General features: G+C 58.5%; 1 protein-coding gene across 28 annotated transcripts in view; it reads right to left on the reverse strand.

The window, feature by feature from the left end:
• The window catches only part of MINK1 (misshapen like kinase 1), a 47,081-nt gene that overhangs the window by 1,608 nt on the left and 26,084 nt on the right, over positions 1–19,389 (reverse strand). The window contains exons 2-31 of one of the 28 annotated variants that reach the window (XM_061390864.1): positions 14,953–15,018; positions 13,248–13,304; positions 13,022–13,147; positions 11,147–11,257; positions 10,683–10,773; positions 10,160–10,290; positions 9,785–9,839; positions 9,596–9,674; positions 9,189–9,364; positions 8,705–8,774; positions 8,143–8,356; positions 6,311–6,427; positions 5,739–5,825; positions 5,318–5,530; positions 4,977–5,150; positions 4,446–4,646; positions 3,923–4,008; positions 3,658–3,768; positions 3,401–3,513; positions 3,160–3,248; positions 2,911–2,934; positions 2,647–2,810; positions 2,145–2,247; positions 1,920–2,057; positions 1,622–1,730; positions 1,113–1,280; positions 863–1,006; positions 555–689; positions 260–360; positions 28–177 (exon numbers count right to left, since the gene is read on the reverse strand). In XM_061390864.1, the coding sequence (XP_061246848.1) occupies positions 28–177; positions 260–360; positions 555–689; positions 863–1,006; positions 1,113–1,280; positions 1,622–1,730; positions 1,920–2,057; positions 2,145–2,247; positions 2,647–2,810; positions 2,911–2,934; positions 3,160–3,248; positions 3,401–3,513; positions 3,658–3,768; positions 3,923–4,008; positions 4,446–4,646; positions 4,977–5,150; positions 5,318–5,530; positions 5,739–5,825; positions 6,311–6,427; positions 8,143–8,356; positions 8,705–8,774; positions 9,189–9,364; positions 9,596–9,674; positions 9,785–9,839; positions 10,160–10,290; positions 10,683–10,773; positions 11,147–11,257; positions 13,022–13,147; positions 13,248–13,304; positions 14,953–15,018 (3,603 nt within the window). Of the gene's footprint in view, positions 1–27; positions 178–259; positions 361–554; positions 690–862; positions 1,007–1,112; positions 1,281–1,621; positions 1,731–1,919; positions 2,058–2,144; positions 2,251–2,646; positions 2,811–2,910; positions 2,935–3,159; positions 3,249–3,400; positions 3,514–3,657; positions 3,769–3,922; positions 4,009–4,445; positions 4,707–4,976; positions 5,151–5,317; positions 5,531–5,738; positions 5,826–6,310; positions 6,428–8,142; positions 8,357–8,704; positions 8,775–9,188; positions 9,365–9,595; positions 9,675–9,784; positions 9,840–10,159; positions 10,291–10,682; positions 10,774–11,146; positions 11,258–13,021; positions 13,148–13,247; positions 13,305–14,952; positions 15,019–19,389 lie in introns of all 28 variants that reach the window. The other 27 variants (XM_061390863.1, XM_061390860.1, XM_061390859.1 and 24 more) reach the window with 27 other exon arrangements.

Genomic DNA, 19,389 nt, shown 5'->3' on the forward strand with positions numbered 1-19,389 from the left:
CTCCGCCCGCAGCCCTGCCAAGCTTACATGTACAGGGATGTAGATGTCGTAGCTGTTCCCCGAGTCCACATCCACAGCGTGGAAGCCGGCGCTGGAGCCATAGATGACCTTGAGCCGCTGGCCCTCCTCTACGGTCAGGTCCACCAGCAGAGGGCGGTGCGGGAGGTCAGCAAAGGACTGTGGGGGGAGAAAGGGCTCAGGGGCTGTGGGCAGAGGAGCCAGACCTTGGACCAGTGATGGAGGTTGAGGCTTGGGTTACCTTGAAAGCCATGAATTTGTGGTAAGGCTTGGGGGCCCAGGCATACACCTCCACAGAGTTCTTCAGGGCGATGACTAGGAACTTGATGCGTTCGTATTTCACTAGGGACAGGAAAAGGGGGGATGCAGGCTCTTCCCTGCTTGGGCTGCAACCCCTCCCCTGGGTCTGTCTACATCCCCAACTGCAGGCCCCCCCACCATCTCTGGCCTTCAAGGCTTTCTCAGCCCAGGACCCCGTCTCTTTATCTCTTCTCATAAACAAATGTGCCCGGGCCGCTGTGTTGTGACCTCCTCACCCACTCGGTAGTGCCCGCAGCCCTCCATGTCCCCCACAGTGGTCCAGCCTTGCTTCTTCTCCACTTCCGGGTCATTGTGCAGAATCTTGTTCCGGAGCCAGGACAGGTAATACACCCGCAGTTTGTTCCTTTTCCCTGAGGGACAGAGAACCCTCACTGAAGGCCCAGCTTCCACCTCCCCACCATCCTGCGTGGACCTCGAGGGGTGAGAAAGTGGGGCCCCCATCTTCCAGTTCTGTCCTGGGGAACAGGACTGAACCCTCCCCCCAGGCACTGAGCCCTCCTCCTGGCCACCGCCTCCCCCCAACCTGAGATGGTGATGAGCAAGTTGAGTCCCTCCAGCACGTCCATTTGCTGGAAGCGCCGCCGGCCGATGAGTCCATACACCTTGCCCTGCCCGCTGCGGTCCAGCAACATCAGCCCATTCTCCGTGCCCACCAGCAGGTTGACCCCTGCAAGAGGAGCCCTTGGGCAGATGAGAGGCAGAGCCAGGCCCTCGCCTGACCGGGAGCACGGGGGCACACCAGGCCCCTCTTTTCCTTCCCTACCCTGGCTTACCCCAAAGGGCCGCACAGAGGATCTCAGAATTGAACCGCTTCTTGTACTTCCGAATCTCGGGGGTTTCGCTGTGGGCCCGGGTGTTGGTGGGGTTCACGTTGACTACAGAGCCTTTCCTCACGTCGTACTGTAGCTGATCGAGCCGGCTGCCCTCTCCACCCACCAGAGCTGCAGGAGGAGGAGAGGAGAAGGGAGTGGGCTGAGTCCTGTCACTCTGTCTCACTATATCCCATGCTCCAGGATACTCCGAACCAAAGGGAAAGACTAGGGAACGGACCAGGTGCCTGGAGGAGTCTACACAGGGCCAGAAGGCCTGGCAAAGCCCTCGCTCCCTCATGCAGGTCCCTGGGTCACCTCTGAGCATTCTGCCCCGCCTTGGGTCAAGGCGGCCCCAGAAGCCCTTACTGCCTTCGTGCCAGGGCAGGTGCAGGCCACAGGGGAGGCTGTGACCACTCAGTGAAACCTGTCATCAGAGGCCACCCGACCCCTCCCCAGGCCTCCTGTCTCACCTGTAATGGGAATGGTGTCCCCACTGCCTCCGGGCTGGTAGATCCCCAGGTCCACAAACATCGTGAATGAGCTCTTGCCAGGGGCTTTTACCAGCCCACGAGACTGGTACTGTGGGGTGGGGGTGGCAGTGAGGCAAATATGCCAGACCCCAGCCCGGGCCCACCCCTCGTGTTGCACCCTGGCCAACCAGCTCCCCAGGGCTCCCCCTTGCCAACCACAGTGCCCCAGCGCCCCTGTATCTCCTGTCCATGGCCAGTGATCTCTTCTCGCCCCGTAGAGCCACCACCACCCACTTACGTCACTGCCTCCATCCTTCAAGGGGGGGCTTTGACCTTTGCTGCTCTCAGTGGGCGAGTGGCTGGGCTGGACCACGTCTGGCAGGTTTGTGTAGCCGTTGCTGTCGGCATGCAACAGGCTGCGCTCCTCCTCGGGGGTCTAAAGGAACAAACGGAAGGGGGCCAGTGCTGGGGCTGAGGAGGAGCAGGGCAGGCTGGGGCAGAATGGGGGGGGAGGGGCACTTACTCGCTGGACCACCATGGTGCCACCCCCGTAGGGGGTCTGGGGCCCGGCTATCTCTTCCACGTCGTGGACCACCATGGTGCTGACGCTGTCTGTGTCTCCATCGCTGCTATGGAGAGAGGAAGGTCAGGAGGCCCTCCGGGCCCTGCCTGCCACCCAAGTGCCACCTGAGTGCCACAGGGAGCAGATGAGAGCCAGGGCACAGGCACCTGCAGTGTCTGCTGGCACCCAGCAGCTCCCGCCCCACACTGGGGGAGCGCTGGCTGTCCTAAAGAGGCGCTCATCTCACAGGACAGTGAAGGACAGCGGGGGACACCAGCCCCCAGGCCTGAATACCGTGCTCTACGGAAGGGTAGGAAGAATGGGCCGGCAATGACAGCTGAGGCCCCATTCGGGGGGAAAAGGGAACTGCTTTCCCTCAAACTTGACCCAACACCCCCTCCCCTAACACCTGTTTTCAGGCGCCTCTGGCAGGGACATGCCCCTGCCCGGGGCGCCCCCATACCGGGCCCCAGGGGCGTCCCTGCTCCCCTCTGACGGCTCGCCGTTGCTCTCCTCCTCCTCGTCCTCGCTGCTCTCCACCTCCTCGCTGGACGATGAGTAGTCCATCGCCTTCTTGGGAGGCCGGGGGGCCTCGTCCAGGGTCCGCTCTTTCAGCAAGACGAAATCCTGCAGAGGAGGAGCTGCGTGAGGCGGGGACGCAGGGGTGCCATGGAGGCCTGAGAAAGGCAGGGAACAGGAGGGGCTGCCCGCAGCCCTGCTCACTAACCTCGCCAATGGCTCGCTTATAGCTCTGGGAAGGGCCGCAGGGGAAGAAGGGCAGCCAAGAGGAGGCAGGAGAGAGGTTAAGAAAGGTTAGTAACTGGGAAGTGCCACCCTGTTAGCCCACAGACCCTCCAGCCTCAGACTAATGATGGCCCTGCCCCTGGCGCCCAGCTCTATGGGGCTCCAGAGGCTCCACAGTGGCCCCCAGGTCACAAACCATGAGAAGATGGGAGGGGGCCATGTGATGACTTACTGCGGGCCGGCCTGGCCGCGAGCGGTGGTCATCAGGCTTGGTTTTGTTTCCGGGGGAGAGCACAGGGGAGTTGTCCAGTTTGGAGGAGGCTAGATGTGGCAGGGTGGGGGAGAAAGGAGGTCACTGACACCAGCCCAGGGGCTGGCCTCAAGTCCAGCCTGGTGCCCATGCTGCCCAGTCCAGAGCTGCCAAAGTGGGGGTCCACCCTGGGGAGACTGCGCCCGGGGCTGGGCTCACGTACCTCCCACCCGGTTCCGCTCCAGCGAGCCGGCTTGTGGGAGGTGCCCATGAGAGGCCGGGAGGACGCTGTCTGAGCGCTCCCAGCCGGGGTCGCTCCTCCTGAGGTCGGGGTTACTGTGGGAGGGGTGGAGGTAGGGTCAGGGTGATGGGGTGTCCGCGCCCCGGGAGGCTGAGCTGCACCGCAGAGGGAGCCATCACCAGGGGGGTACAGGTGGCAGAAGTGAAGGTGGGAGGGAGCAGGGGGGACAGCTCCATTACCTACAGGCGTTGGGCGGGCCGGGGGGCGGAGCGGGGGGCCCTGGAGGCTTGGGGCTGCCCCGCTCTGCCCGCCTTTGCAGATAGATTTGCCAGGCGGAGTTGCTGCGAGGTCTGTGGAGGGAGCACAGGGTGCCGGGGCGGGGCGGGGCGGGGGCTGAGGTGACTGGGGCGGGGCTCGCCCACCCCTAAGTGGGCAACCTGGCACACTGCCCTCTGCCGCCCGCCCCGAGCCCTAGGCTGCCGCCCGCCCCCAGCCAGGCATTACCTAGCACGGACCGCCTGCGCTGGCCGGGACCCTCCGGCCCCACTGGTGTTAAGGGCAGTGGCGATTGATGAGGTCCTCTGAGGCACCTGAGGAGGGAAGGAAGGGGTCAGGGCTCCATGATGGCATGGCAGACACCAGGTCCCTCTTTGAGACCCTGGAAGGGGCGCCCCCCCACCTTGATGGAGAAGCAGACTTAGGTTGGGGAAGCTGATGACCTTTGTCCAAGTTTCACGAGGCGGGTAGACAGCAGAGCTGGGATCTGGCCAGCAAGTCTGCCCCTGGTGCTCCCTGAACCCCGGGGGCCTCTTCTGCTCCCACACGCACCATGGAATCACCTGGACACACTCGCATGCCGGCCCGCCCCCCAGACATCAGGGTGACCCCTGCGGGATGGGCCAGGCCGGACTCCTCACCCTTCTATTCCCTCCAGACCCCCAAGCTCACGTCCACCTCGCCCGCTGACCACTCCCACTCTATCCCCCCATTCCTCTGCCCTCTTCCGGCTCTGCGAGGCGGCCCTTACCTTTGGAGGGGCCTCATTATCAGGCCGGACCCAGGCTGGGGGATTCGGGCTGGGGCCAGGCCCTTCGGAAGTGGGGTCTGAGTTCTGCCGGATGACGGCTCCTCGGGCACTCGGCGTGGCGGTGGGTGCGGGCACGGCGGGGTCGGGGTCGTGGGAGGCAGGGAAGGCAGCCAGGTTTCGGGTGGGTTGGTCCTGCAGGGACTGGGAGCGGGGTACAGGCGCTGCATATGGCTTCAGTGGGACCCGGTGTGCCACCAGGCTCTGCGGGGAGAGACCAGGGAGGGTGGGCTGCCTGCTCTGTGGCACGCCCCCACCTGGGAGCTGGGGCCTGGGCAGGGAAGAAGGGGCAGGTCAAGCCTCTGAGTTCCAACTATCCATCGAAAGGGGCTCCTGGAGCCCAAGAACAATGTCTCTGCCCGCATGTCCTGAGGTCTGTGGCCCCTGGCTCTGGGCATGTGCGTGTGTGTGTACACGTGAGGCGCCCCCCACCCCCATATCTGTGTGTGAAGACAGGAACAGGGAGAGACTCACCTTGTGCGGTCCCTCCTGGGGCTCCACCGGCCTCTGCATAGGAGGAGTTTGGGAAAGGGGTCCTGGGGGCCCGGGGGAGGCCTGGGGGATGGGGGGCTCAGGCCCTGTGCTGCCTGGCTTGCTCTTGGCCAAGGGAGAGTTCTGCTGTTTGTTCATCCTTGTTCTCTCTTCCACCTGTGATGCGACAGGACGCCAAGCAGGACGGCTTTTGTCCTGTTCTCCAAGTCATGTCCCAACCTCTCCAGCACCACCCAGATGCACTGCCTGCCCTTTCCCCTCCCCGGGGCCTCCCGTGCGCAATGACCGACGGAGTCTCAGGCAGCATAGGAGGTGCTGAGTACCTCTCGGGCCCAGGCTGGCTTGTCGGCAGGGTTGACCCCCCGACCGTAGTGATACAGGGGCTTCCGGTCCCCGGGCAGGATCTGCTGCTGTTTCTGAAGCTGCTGCTGTTGCTGCTGCTGCTGCAGGGACTTGAGGTAGGCGTGCTCCTGCTGCAGCTGCCTCTGCAGGCGCTCGGACTGCCGTTGCTCCTCCAGCTGCTTCCGCTTGTATTCCTGGGCCCAAGGGTAGGGAGAGAGGGCTCAGCAGGGTGGGCCCTGGAAGCCAGAGCAGGCACGCCCTTGCTCTCCTCCAACTGCCTAGAGAGGAGAGGTCTCTTCCCTTGATGCCCGGGTGACCCCTTCCCCTGAAGTGCTCCCGTCCCACTGCGGCAGAGATGCTCTGAATGCGCGTCTTCCCGGGGGAAGCTGGGGACCCCGTTACCAGCAGCAGGGCCTGTTCCTGGAGCAGCTGTTGCTGAAGGATCTCGAGCTGTCGCTGCTCCTCCTCTAGCCTGTGACGGATATACTCCTGGGGGGCGGGGTGGGGGGCAGAGGGCAGGGAGAGAGGGAGAGGCAGGGGGGTGGGGGGCGGCAGCGGCGGCGAAGGAGTTGGAGGATGGGGTCAGTGGGGTGAGGATGAGGAGGAGGCCGGGGTGGGGAGTGGGGGAGAGTAAGAGAGAGTCCGGGGTGGGATGAGCCCCACAGAGGCAGGGAATGAGGGGGACACCGGGGCAGAGGCCCCATGAGGGACGGTGCAGGAGGCAGGAGTCAGGGCGGGGGGCAAAGAGATGGGGAATGAAGGCACAGAGACAGGAGGAGGGCAGGGAGCCGGGGTAGGGGGTTGAAGGGTGGGAGAAAACAGAGAGAGAGAGTGAAGCTGGAAAAGATAGGAGGAATTCCGGGGGAGGGAGAGAAGGGGAAGGGGCCTGGGGAGCAGGGCAGGCAGGCAGCAGGAGCAGGAGGGGAGGCCAGGGCGGGAAGGGGTGAGTCCGGTGTGCACTGGGGGCGCTGTACCTGCTCGCGCTCGGCCTGCCGCCGCTCCTCCTCCCGCCGCAGGGCCTGCATGTCCTCCAGCCGCCGCTGCTGCTCCTTCTCCTGCAGCTTCCGCTGCTCCCGCTCCCGTCGCTGTTGCTGCAGGTGAGGGGACAGGCAGCCTGAAGGCCCGCACCAGACACAGGGCAGCACTGCACGCGGAAGCAGGGGCCCACCTCAGCCCGCTTCTGTCCCTCCTGGGCTAGGCTCCATCTCACTGGGGATGGCGGTGAGAGTGGGTGGCTTCAACTTGATTCTACAAACCTACCTACCCTCACACGAGAGCCCACAGCGGCCTGGCTCGGGAGGAGCTGCTGTCTAAATGGCTGCGGGCTTGGGATGGGAGCTGCCAAGAGGAGGAGGCCTACTTGGATAAAACCGTCCCCTATCCATTCCGTCACCAAACAGACAAAACCCAGAGTCCACAACAGTGTCCCCCGTATCCCAGCAAATGAACCTGGACCCTAAAGGCCAAAGGGAGTGGGCTGCAGTGGCAGCCTTCAGCCACAAGAGGGCACCAGGTGCCCATGCACAGAAAAGTGACTTAGCAAGGGACCCTGGGCACCATCAGTAGCCCAGGTCACATTCACTTAATAAGTTTCACAATCTTTCTGCCAAAAAATAAATAAATAAAGGAAGGAAAGAAGGAAAGAGCACAAGCCCTAAAGATACATCAGGCCTTCTCCAGGAAACACCTTGGTAGACACAGATTTTGGTTACTCTGCTACCTGAAAGCCATATTCATTAAGAATAGTTTGTACTAGGCTCTCATGAGCAGCCTTTCTTGAAAATTATTTTCGTTCAATGAAGACAGGGGCCCACTTTGGGGAGCAGTACACAGGCAGTGTGGAGGCTTCCGCCTATCTCCTGCTGCTTGAAAGTGAAAGTCACTCAGTTGTGTTCGACTCTTTGTGACCCTGTGGACTAAACAGTCCATGGAATTTTCCAGGCCAGAATAGTGGAGTGGGTAGCCTATCCCTTCTCCAGGGGATCTTCCTGACCCAGGAATCGAACCAGGGTCTCCTGCATTGCAGGTGGATTCTTTATCAACTGAGCTATCAGGGAAGCCTACTGCTTAGATAATTTTTAAATTAAGCTCAGCCCTCCATGAACTTTGGATCATGTAACTGTTTCAACAAAAATCCCATCGTTTAAGGCAAAATTTTAACCAATCTACGTCTCTTCTTCCCCACCATGCCCCCTGCAAAATAAATACCTTTATACACACATACAAAGTATTTTTTAAATCGGGATTTAAAAAACTGCAGCTACTTAAAAGTAAGATTCTCTATTAATTAAATTAATTTCTGCCATCCACCTCCAATTAGTGTGCTGGACAAGCTTGTAGGAAGCAAATCCAAGGCCCAACAACCATAAGTAAAAGGAAGGCCTTTTGAGGGATCTTATTCACCTACAGACTGGGCACCTGCTGGAGGGACAGGTGCCCAGGACATGGAGGGGTTTGAGCAGAGACCCTCAGCCTCCGCAGGTCTGAAGGGAAACAGAGCAGACAAACCCCAGAGCTGAGGTTTACATATAGACACGAGGAAGGGGTGACAGTGACTTTTTAGAAAACTTCGCTCTGAAGGGACGCTGAGGGTACTACCACCCACACTGGCCTGGCAGGTGCCTTAGGGGCCTCTCAGAGAGGACAGAGCCCTTCCCTGCAAGTCTGAAGGCGGGGGGCTGGCCCCCCTTGCTCCCTCTTCTTCATGTTGCCCTAAGCACACCAGCAGACCAGCAGTGGGACCAGGACCTGGTCAGGTCAGGTCCTTCCAGGAGGGCCCGCCCCTCGACGTGCCCCGCCCCCACACCTCCTCAACCCTCCGCCGCTCCTCCTTCTGCTCCTCGATGCGCCGCTGGCGCTGGTGCAGGAGGTGTTTGATGTGCGCCTCCGGGTCTCGCTGTTGCTGCTGCTGCAGCTGCTGCTGCTGCTGCTTTAAAGCCTCCGAGTTGCTCTTGTTCTCCTGCTGGAGCCGGAGGAATTCCCGGCGGAGGGTCGACTCCCCCGGCACGTTCATGATGGAGCTGGGCAAGATGGTACACGGGAGTATCGGGGTCAGAAGTCACCCTCCCCCCTGGGAGCCCTGAACAGGTGCTTCAGCAAACCAGACGGGGTCGCCTCGGTTGCTCCCAGATAATGAAGACCTGTCCTCCCTCTGTCCCGCCTTGGGCTCGCACTCCTTCAACACCCCAGCCTGCAGCCCTGAGTTCCCTCCAGCTCCTGCATTTGTTCTGCTCCGTCTCAGCACACAGGGCCTCCGTCCCATGGGTCCACCTGTCTGTGTCCACCACCCCCAGGCTGAGTCCCCAAGCCAAGGGCCACTGTTGTCCCTCGGACAGTGACGGTCCCCCACCTCCGCCTGCCAGGCCCACCTTGGCTCCCCTTCCTCTCCATGGCTGTCGTCCTCCTCTTCGCTGCCGCTGTACTCGTATTCCGTCTCCTCTGCAGGGGGGAGATCACTGCTGTTTCTTCACCCAGTGCCCCAGACCCCACCCTGGGCTAGGGAAACCTTAGATGGGGATAACCAGGAAGGTCTGTCTGGATGGCACGCCTCCTTGGAGCAATGGGGGTGACGGCGGGTCCCAGGTTTGGGCCTTGACAGAGATGGGGAGAGGACCCCATGGTGGGCGGGATGTGGGTGGGAGTGTCCGTGCATTCACACATGTGCATGAGCAGTTCTAGACCTCCCCAGGTAAGGCGGAAAAAGCCCTCTGGGGTTGGAAGTTTGGGAAAGGAGATCTCCTTGGACAGGGAGAGCTGGGCCTGGAAGGGGGCCTGAGGGGGAGCCAGGGCTGAAGAGGAGCAGGGGCGCGGACATGTGTTCCAGACCCTCCACCTCCCTCCCCGCCCACTGACCTTTCTCGCCTCGCTTCTTCCGGGATCTGTCGATGTGGTCCTTGAGCTGGATGCGGACCTGCCGCTCGGTGGGCTGGTCTCGGATGAACGGGAACTTGAGCAGCTGCTCGGTGGGTGGGCGGCTCAGGTAAGCCTTGATGAGACACGTGTCAATGAAGTCAATGAACTTCTTAGACCTGGAGACGATGGTGGCTCATGTTGGAAAGGGGGTGGTTCCAGGAAGAAGGGGGGACTCATTCATCCAAAAGTCACCCACTTCCCTCCCATCTCCCCGTGTTGCCCACACCAGGCGCGCCCCCTACCCACCCCCTCTTCGGCAGTGCAGACCCAGGCCTGGGGGTAGGGGGTAAGGTGGAGGCCTTGTTTGCGGGGGCCTCCTTGTTAAACACCAATCCCCCAAGACCTACCATTTCTTGGACTTGAGCCTGGGCGGTGGGTTCCGGGGGATGAGGAAGAGGGCTCGCATGGGGTGCATGTCACACAGAGCTGGAACACAGAAGAGGCACCATCAGCTGGTCTCACCGGCCTCCCATGACCCCACCTCCTCCCTACAGCTCCTTCTGGGCCCTCCCTTTGTTCCCAAACCCTGCACTTACGGGGGGCTCCCTCTGCCATCTCGATGGCTGTGATTCCTAGAGACCAAATGTCACTCTGCAGAGGCATGAAAAGAGGGACCGGTGAACGCTGCTGACCACTAACTCCCCTCTCCCACTATCCCCAGCCTCTCCTCCCCGGGTTGCTTCCTGGTCCATACCCTTCCTGAGGCCCCTCTGCTCCAACCCTCACTGTCCTCCAGCTACCCCACCTTCCCCATCCGTACTTTCCTGGTCTCAAACCCTTCCCCTGCCTCTCACTGCTAACACAACCCTGGGCCTTCATTTCATTCCCTGACCTGCTCAAGCTCCCAATATTTTCAACCTGCCCATTGCCCCCATCTCACTTCCTACCCTTGGCTGCCTCCCCGCCCGTACCCTGTAATCGTAGGTGGCATCAGGGTTCTCATCACAGGCGATGACCTCGGGGGCCATCCAATAGGGGGTCCCGATGAACGTGTTCCGCCTGCCCACGGTGCGGTCCAGCTGTGCGCTCACCCCGAAATCCACTGGGAGGGCAGAGGCAAAGGCCATGACGGAACGCTGCACCTGCGGCCCCCTCTGGGCTGTCCTGTGTGAGCCCCACCCGGCCACCTCTTCACCCCATCAGCATCCATCCCAAAGGCCCTGAACTAGTCTTCCAGTGTCTGGGGGAGAAACCAGAGTGAAAGGACCAAGGGACAGCATTCCAGGCAGAAGGGGCCAAACAAACCCATCTCCCCAGAGGGGCTGGCACAGCACCGGGACACACCAGGGAGCACACAAAAAGCTTCTCCAGCAGTGTTCAGCAGAAGGTGGGGAGCAAATCCCCCAGCCCGTAGACAGGTGGGCTTGAGCCACTAGAGGGAATGAACAAACGGGTCCCCAACTCCATGCTAGAGGTCAGAAGGCGTCGGCGTACCTAGCTTGACCTCGGCATTCTCTGTCAGCAGCACGTTCTGCCCCTTGATGTCTCGGTGGATCACCTTGTGGGCGTGGAGATGGGCCAGACCCTGGGGGTGGGAGGAAGTATTCTTGGTGTTAGAGGACAAGGATGTGAGTTGAGGGGCTGGGGAGGCACCTGGCTGGGCTGGGCTGGGGGAGCTGTCCCTCTCCACCTGGGAGCCAGGAGCCCAGGTTAAGGCTCAGCTTTGAGGGTAGTGTCCTCAGACTGGAGGCTCTGGAGGATCCAGCTGCAGGGCCCCAAGGAAAGGGCAGAGCTGGGACACAGAGGCGCTGGGTCCCTCTGAGGGTTCTCCACCCGCACCCGCATCAGGCCATCTGTTCCTTCAAGGGGGCACAGTTCCAGCTCCTTCCCTGTGAGTGCAGGGAAGGCCCACTTCCAGGGAGATGGGAGGAGGAGGCAGGGAGGGACCTGGCACTCACCCGGAGAATCTCCCTGCAGATGTAGGCTATACAGTCCTCCTTCAGGGCATTCCCTTTCGTGTTCTTCACCAAGTCCGTTACAGAACCAGCACCACAGAACTCCATCACCAGCTATGGTCCCAGGGAGGACCGGAGGGAAAAGTATCTGTCAGGCAAGGCCTCCTTCCCGTACCAGGCCCCTGGGGGAGGACTGGAGTCCTTGGGTCAGAATTGGTATGAGCTGGAGAGCAGGGGCCATGAGACCCCTAGTAAAAGCCACAGAACTTGGTGAGATTAGGAGAGAAAGGGGAAGGAGACACAGTTGGGAGATACAGGGCAGGTGGGCTGAGGGAGGTGATGGTCTGGGTCCAGAAGAGGACCCCAGGGAATCCCTGAACTTGCAGACAGAATGACATGGGTTTGTGCATTTTCCCTGCGGCAGGGGCCAAAGCTTCCATCAGATCCTCACTGGGACCCATAAAGCCCAAACAGAGAGTGAAGAACCACCGCTCTGGAGCAGGGGTCCGGCAATCTATAGCCAAGAGGCTGAGCATGGTTTTTACATTTTTAAATGGCTGAAATAAAAATCAAAGAATCACATGAAACTGAATCTTAGCGTCTTAAATAAAGCTCTTTGGAGTCAAGGGACATTCCTGTTTTCATCTCTGCATTGTCTATGGCTGAGCTGAGTAGTTGTTAGAAGCTTATGACCCGCAGAGCCCCAAATATTTACTGTCTGGCCATTCAAAGGAAAAGCTGGCCAACCCTTGAGAGAGACAAGAAAGGGGCTCAAGTCAGCAAGTCCCCAGGTCTGCTAGAGAGACAAGACAGAGCCCAAGGGCTACCAGAGAGCTGCAGAAGGGAATCTGAGGCTTCAGCACAATGTCTGTAAACAGGCCAGGCCGAGGCTGGAGATGAGAAGAACTCCGGCTGGCCGGCACCTCTAGGGACTCAGAACAGAGGCCAAACAAATCCTGAGGGACCAGTACGCCCGTCCAAATGTTTTCACTGTATGTTTCCCACCTCCAGGGACCCAAAGCAGAGGCCAAACAAATCCCGGGGGATCAGTACGCCCATCCAAATGTTTTCACTGTATGTTTCCTACAAGCTGCATCCAATGCAAAAAAAAAAAAAAAGGTGGCTTGAGGTGCCTGTATTTGCATGCGCCAAAGAGGTAATTTGCACATCTGGGGCGCCCCTCCCATAGCTGGAGGGGAGGATGGGGTCCACAAGGGGGCGCCGGGTCACTAGCGCTCAGCTTCTAGCCCTTAATCTCCCACTACACACAGCTGGTTGCCTTTCTCTACGTGTGTCTCTCCCCACCCAAAAAAGACTAAGTGCCTTGGAGGCAGGGACCACAACTCATGATTATCTGTGCAGGGTACACAGAGGGCGCTCAGTAAGTACTTGTCTAGCGACTGAGCAACTTCATTTTCACTTTCATGTATTGGAGAAGGAACTGGCAACCCACTCCAGTATTCTTGCCTGGAGAATCCCAGGGATGGGGGAGCAGCAGCAACTGCTGGGAGGGGGACCTGGTCTGAGGCCCAGTCCCCCAGCCATGGCTGTGTTCCCTGCTGCCCTCTCCTCCAGGCTGGGCTGAGCCCCAGAAAGGGTGAGGCCGGGGAATTAGCGGGCAACAGTGCCCAGGCCGGGAAGGCGATGACTCTTAGGAATGTTCCAAGCCTGGAGGGAATTTGGGGGAGGCCCCAAAGAGCTAAGCGAGCTGTGGCCAAGTAATTGGAAAGTAATCATCCTGAGAGGCTTGTGCGCTGCTGGGAGGGGCCCAAGTCTTGCCACCACCCGCACAGATTAGATGTCCTGCTTTCCCAGGATCTGTGCTCAGAGGCAGGAGAACAGATGCACTAACTGGGGCAGGCGAGGGGCGCTCCTCACCCAGAGCTGGTCGTCGTTCCCTGGGGGGCTCTTCTTGATGAAAGCCCCATAGTAGGTGGCGATGTTGCGGTGGTGAGAGTATTTTTTCAACATGTTGATCTCCTGTTTGATCTCTTCCTCCTCATCCTACGTGAATAGGGAGAGGTGAACCCTGAGAGTCCCCCCCGCCCCCCGCAAGCCCCCTTCTCAACACTCCGACCCTCCCCCTGCCCTATACACGCCTTACCTCCGTGACGTCCATGACTTTGATGGCAGCCAGCTGCCCAGTCTTGACATGCCGACCCTGCAGGATGGAGAGCCAGGCATGGGTGGGGGGTCAGGTCTGCACTCGGAAGGGGCTTAATTCAGGGAGAGCCCACAATTTTTGGCTGCTTTCTTTCTTAGAAAATGCCCCTGGCTAGACACCTCAGTTTATGAGTCGGTCGTAGGAAAATCACCGCGCCTGGATTCCAAGTGCTAAGCTGGATAAAGACGAAGGGTCTCCTCTCCTGAAACACTCAAGAGGGATGAGGGAGAGACACTTGTGCTTTGTCCCAGCCTCTCTGGCTTAGATAGCCTTGTCTGAAAGTTAGAGCAGCGAGTGAGGGCTCCCTCTCCATCCTCAGATGGAGCGGCATGGAGCTGGGAGAGGCGGCTGGGAAAGGAGGGCTTTGCCTCTCCAGCATCTTCTATGCAAGACAGACTGCCTGGGTCCTCTCCTGATTCACCTCTCTGGACAGGGGGCCTTTCCCAGAATCACCCCCACCCCCAGCCACATACACAGGGCTTTTTATTACTGTTAACAGGAGAGAGTAGACAGGGCTGAGATTTTAGGGAACTTGGGAGAAACACGGGAGGGCTGACTGCTGTGTGGATACCCCACCACCAGTGCGAATGGGAAGAAACTTCTAGAGCGTGTTCCTGCCATTCCCCTTCTGCCCCCCCATCATCCTTCCAAAATTCCTAGCAGGAGTCATCTCAGGCTCCAGTAGGAAAGTCCAAGGCTTCCTGGGGAAGAGAAAGGTGTGTGTGTAGGGGGGACTGCCAGCCCAAGGATTATTTTTATCCCCAGCAGTTTTTCACGACCCCTAAGCCCAGAGAAGCAGAACACAGAGCTGCTATTTCCATGGCAACAACTAGGCAAGAGATGGGGTGATTGGGGTGGGGGTGCACCTGCTTTCCAAGCTTACAGAGAAGAAGGGTAAGAGGTGGGTAGTCCCAGTGACCCAGGAAACCCTGGCCCCTGAGACACAGGAGGCTCATGAAGAGGCTGAGTGCCATAGTTAGAGCCGAAGCAGCCAGGCGCGTGCCTGGGGGCAGCATCCACCTTGAGTACCTCTCTGCTGTGGCTGCCTCCCCCGTGGAGTGTGACCGGTGGTTAGACCACGTGAAGGGCCAGACTGGCCAGGCCAAAAGCCACAGTCCGTGGTCGAGGAAATGCCACTGCTGTGGAGGCGGGGGAGGGAGGCAGCCTCAAAAGCAGAAGGCTTGCGCTCCGGTCCCAGTCCTGCTGCAGGCCGGTCAGGGGGGCTCAAGAAAGTGGGTTCCCCTCTGCTGAGGGTGCCCCCTCTAGGTCCCACCAACCCCGAGTCCTAGGTCTCCTGTGGACTCAGGAGAAGCCAAACCTGTACTTCTGAGCTCAGTCACACATGTCCCCATACCCTTCCCATTGCCCTGCATGTCCCCGTTCCTCACCCCACCCAGCTCCAGACTGTTCCTGCCACACCCAGGGCTGGTTCTAAGCTCAGAGGTAGAGGCCAGCAAAAACACCCGCCTCTCGCTGCTTCCTTTCCTCCTGACTTTATCCCTTTCCTCTCCCTCCCTGGGCCCCCTCCTTTCCCAGGGCCCCGGGCCCCTGTAATCCCTCCAGCCCCTGTCAAATCTCCAGACCACAGCCCACTCCAGAGAGGCCCATGGGAGAGGGCCCCCTCCCGCCACACCCATAGCCTCACCTTGTACACCTGTCCGTAGGTGCCATTGCCGACCACCTCTACCAGCTCGAAGATGCCTGCAGGGTCCTGAGGGGGCAGGGGGAAAGAAAGAATGAGGTATACGCACTTCAGAACAGGAAAACGAGCTAGAGGCCTCGGGGAAGGCTGTTCGACCAGGAGTTGAGAATGACTGTGTTAATGGAGCTGCTGGGGGGCTGATGGAGAGCTGCCCTTTTCCAGGACTGGGTCAGAGTTCATGTTTGGGGAGGGGAAAGCCAGAAGAAGGGGAGAGAAAACAGGAGGCAGAGCCCCGCTGGCTATTTAGACAGGCTGCTGCTTTCAGACTCAGTGATGACCTCTGAGAGCCTGTGGCCTCATCCGCATGGGGGGACACCTGAGTACCCACCTCTGGGCTGGTGGCAACTTCAAACGCCCACAAAATGCTTATTAGGTCGGTGCCTGGCACAGGCACATGTGCAGTGAAAATAAAAGCAGGGATGAGGAAAGCTAGGAGGAGCTGGAGCACGCGAGCCACCTTCTCCCCTTTCCCAGTCCTGAGCCCAGGGCTCCCAGCATTTGGTGGGGTAGAGGGATCTGGAGCAGGACGGGGGATGGAGAGCAGGGAGAGGCAGTGTGAAGGGAGAACTTTCAGTTCCCCTTGTTTGGAGCCAAGTGGAACCAGGAGAGGAGGGGCGAGGGCCCGCAGGGCTCAGACAAACGCCTCCAAAGGGGCTCATGGCCTGCTGAGCTGAGCAGCGCAGCTGCAGGGAGGCCACCGGCACCCTCTGGGCAGGGCTCCTTTCTGAGAGAGAGGGATTGGGAGGTGGGGTTGCAAGCCAAGGCCGGCCAGGGGCGCCTGGGGTCACAGGCAGGCTCTCCCCCACCTGCAGGATGGAGGGGAGGCACATGCCCTCAGGAAACAAACTCCCCAGCCAACACCTGTGCCTCGTTGCCCACAATCCTCAAAGTATATCATATAAAGTTCCTTTCTCTCTGGTTTTGAAAACCAAGATAGGGTTTCTGTAAAAACAACCAAAGAAACTCCCAAAACCAAATAAATCAAAAGAACACCTCCTCCTTCACCCACTGAAGCAAGGGGACGTGGAAGGTAACCTGGATGGGCTAGAGACCAGGGAGACCCCCGCCTCAGGAACGTCCTGGGAGGACCGGAAATGTGGCCCGGTTCCCAGACATCCTCATCAGAGCCCGTGCCTCCACACGCCGTAACTATGCACCAACTTGTCTGCAAATCCTGGAAGGAAGGGACTGAATCCTCCCTGCTTACTTGCCTGTCCAGCACCTAGCTCCGGGCTTTGCAAGCAGCAGCCTGAAAGAACATTCCAGAACTGGCCAGGTTTGCGGGAGCCTTGACAGAAGCTGCAGAGAGACTCCTTCCACCTGCTCTGAAGGGGCTTGAGCTGGCCAGACCAAGAATTTCCTGGTTCTATGTTCAACTGCTGCTGCTAAGTCGCTTCAGTCGTGTCCGACTCCGTGCGACCCCATAGACAGCAGCCCACAAGGCTCCCCCGTCCCTGGGATTCTCCAGGCAAGAACACTGGAGTGGGTTGCCATTTCCTTCTCCAATGCCTGAAAGTGAAAAGTGAAAGTGAAGTTGCTCAGTCGTGTCCGACTTTTAGCGACCCCATGGACTGCAGCCTACCAGGCTCCTCCATCCATGGGATTTTCCAGGCAAGAGTACTGGAATGGGGTGCCATCGCCTTCTCCCTGTGTTCAATTACTTAGCTCCAACTTAAGTTACTAAATAAAACAAAACAAAACCCTTGAATAGGTCTAAAAATCAGCAGGCCCCACAGGAAAGGGAGAGGGGCTGATAAGAGGTCTGCTTGAACCTGAGAGCTGCAAGGGACCTAGAAGAAGTTATCTTATCCACCTGCAAGTCTAGACTCAGAGGCTTGAAGGGAACTCACTTCCCTAAAAAATCTCTCCCAGAGAATGGCCTCATCCATCCTGGGGCCTCTAAACTCTTAACCATTGGGAAGTCCTTTCTTGCATCTTAATTCTTTCTGAAATGGACGGAGACAGGAGAAAGGACGCATGGACTTGATTTTCTGATGTTCCTAATCTAAGAGGGGGATAAGAGCGGCCTGGCAGAGTCACAATGACACAGCATCATCACCTTGGATCAACACAAACAGAAGTTGTAACCTGAGCTCCCAGTCTGACTCCTTAGGCTCTGTTTGGGAGGCACCAAGGGATGAAAAGGACAGCCTGTGAGGTCAGACACTCACGTTCAGACATGGATTTAATGGTCTCAAGCCTGTTTCCTGACCCCCGGGCCAGGCTGACCACACTTACTTGAAAGGGTTATTCTGAGAATTAAGTTGAGACTGTGCGTGTGACACAGGAGTCCTGGTCTGAAACATCCTCTAGGGAACATGCTCCACGGAGGCCTGGCCCCACTCTGCTCAACGACAGCACCACCCTCACCCAAGCCCCACCTTGGCAGCATCCTCTCCCCAGTTCCTTCTTTCAAGATGCCCATGTGTCTCCTCCTCTCCATTCCCGAAGCTGCTACTCCAGGCCCATCCCTCCACCCCCTCCCTCCTGGAGCGCCTGCCTTGCCACCCTGCCTTCTGCTTCACCCTGCCTTCCTGAGTTTGCTCCTCTGCCCAGAAGGGAGTCCAAACACCTCAGCCAGATACTTAAAGTTGCCCCATCATAAGACAACCGCTAAATACTGCCTGAGTGTCTACATTGGCCCTGTCCTGGGCCCTAATCTGGGGAGATCTGCCAGGTGACTTTGTCTTCTTCCATTTATCCATTAAATATTTATCTGACTATGTGACAAGTTCTCAGTGAGGCACAATGGGGATCTCAACCATGCTGTATGAGAACCACGGACAGCCCCTCAAGGGCCATGTGATTTTCCCGACAGGCCAAGCACCCCAGCGTGGACACGTGGACACCCGGTGGTTATGCTCCATGAGAGCAATGGAAGGCACTCCAGTCTGGAGTAGCGGAAAGAGCGCTGGAGAGTGATTTCTAGGGGGACATAGCTATGTGTCCCTGAGCAAGTATTTAACTGTCCAGGGCCTGTCTTCCTCACACAGCTAAGAGGAAGCTGGACTGGGTAATAAACCAGCTCTTCGGTTTCAGGGGACAGAATTTGACTCAGGGTGGGAATCTAAGGCAGGCTCCCTGGAAGAGGTAGTGTCTGAGTGGTGACAAGAACTGAAGAGCAGGGAAGCCCAGGCCCTGCTGAGGGACAGCAGCTTGGGTTTGGATGTTAAGTTTGAGATGTCTGGGGATGCATAGAAGTCAATGTCTACCAGGCAGCTAGAAACAAGGGTCTGAGGGTTAAGATTTAAAGACCGTTCGTGAGTGTGGGAAATGGTGTTCAGGGTGGGTGCACAGGGAATGAGGACTAGAAGGGCCAAGGCCAGCCCCTGAGGAAGGGCCACGTGCTGCACACGGGCGAGCAGAGGAACAGACACCAGAGGGGAGGTGGTCAGAGGGGACTGAGAAAAGCGTCACTGGCCTCAGCGCCAAGGCCCCACTGGGCATCCCCGTGCAGACCATAGTGGTGAGAGCAGATGACGGGGGCTGGGGGGAGCTGGAGTGATGAGGAAGTGAAGGCTCTGGGGGCAGCACCCTTGCTGGAGAAGTCCGACTTGGAGAGGAAGGGGAAAAGCAGATGACGGCTAGAGGAGGGAGCAAAGTCAGACAAGAGGGTTTTCAAAATAGGGAAGATCTCAAATACTTAAGGGAAGAAGACTAAAAAGTGAATGCTGATGCCTGACAACTTGCTGTTTAATGATATATATGGGTGCATATGCATCTATTTGTATGTAAACTGCATCAGTGGATTACAGCACTGATCAAATACAACAGTGCCATACTCAAGGATTCAGAATGCCCAGAAATACATAATACACAGTTCAAATATGATTTAATGCATTGATCTGGCTTCAGATATGGGCCCTTCATATATCTGCCTGTCTGCATGCATGGCGACCCTCTTTGATGGTGATCTAGAAGGGGCATCCCCAAAGGGAAATGCTCTGCTCCTGGGAACCCACCAGGCGGTCCTGGCCTGCCCGTCTGCACAAAGGCACAGCTCTGGAGCCTCCTCCAGCTCTGTGCCTTGGTGCTCAGACTCTGTTCTCAGCGGCCTGGTTCTTGTTCAGCTGGCAGGTGGAAAGGGACGGGGTCAAGGGTACAGGTAACTAAATGAAGGAGGGCGAGAGAAGGACAGGAAGAAACGAGACGTGAAGAGTCACTGCTCTGTCGAGATTAAAGACAAAAGAAGATGGGGGAGCTCCATGAATTCCCAGTGACTGTGACTTAGGTGATTACGTCGGAGGGAAGATCATTTGCTAAGCGGGAGCCTGGGGCCTGCATAAGGCTGGAAAAGCTTGGGAACGGAAGCTAGACAGGATGCTTTAGGATATGTGAGAATCCTAGATCCTGCTCCAGAGATTCCTATTTAGCACTGCA

This window comes from Bos javanicus, chromosome 19 (assembly GCF_032452875.1).
Source record: "Bos javanicus breed banteng chromosome 19, ARS-OSU_banteng_1.0, whole genome shotgun sequence".
In the NCBI taxonomy this organism is placed as follows: domain Eukaryota; kingdom Metazoa; phylum Chordata; class Mammalia; order Artiodactyla; family Bovidae; genus Bos; species Bos javanicus.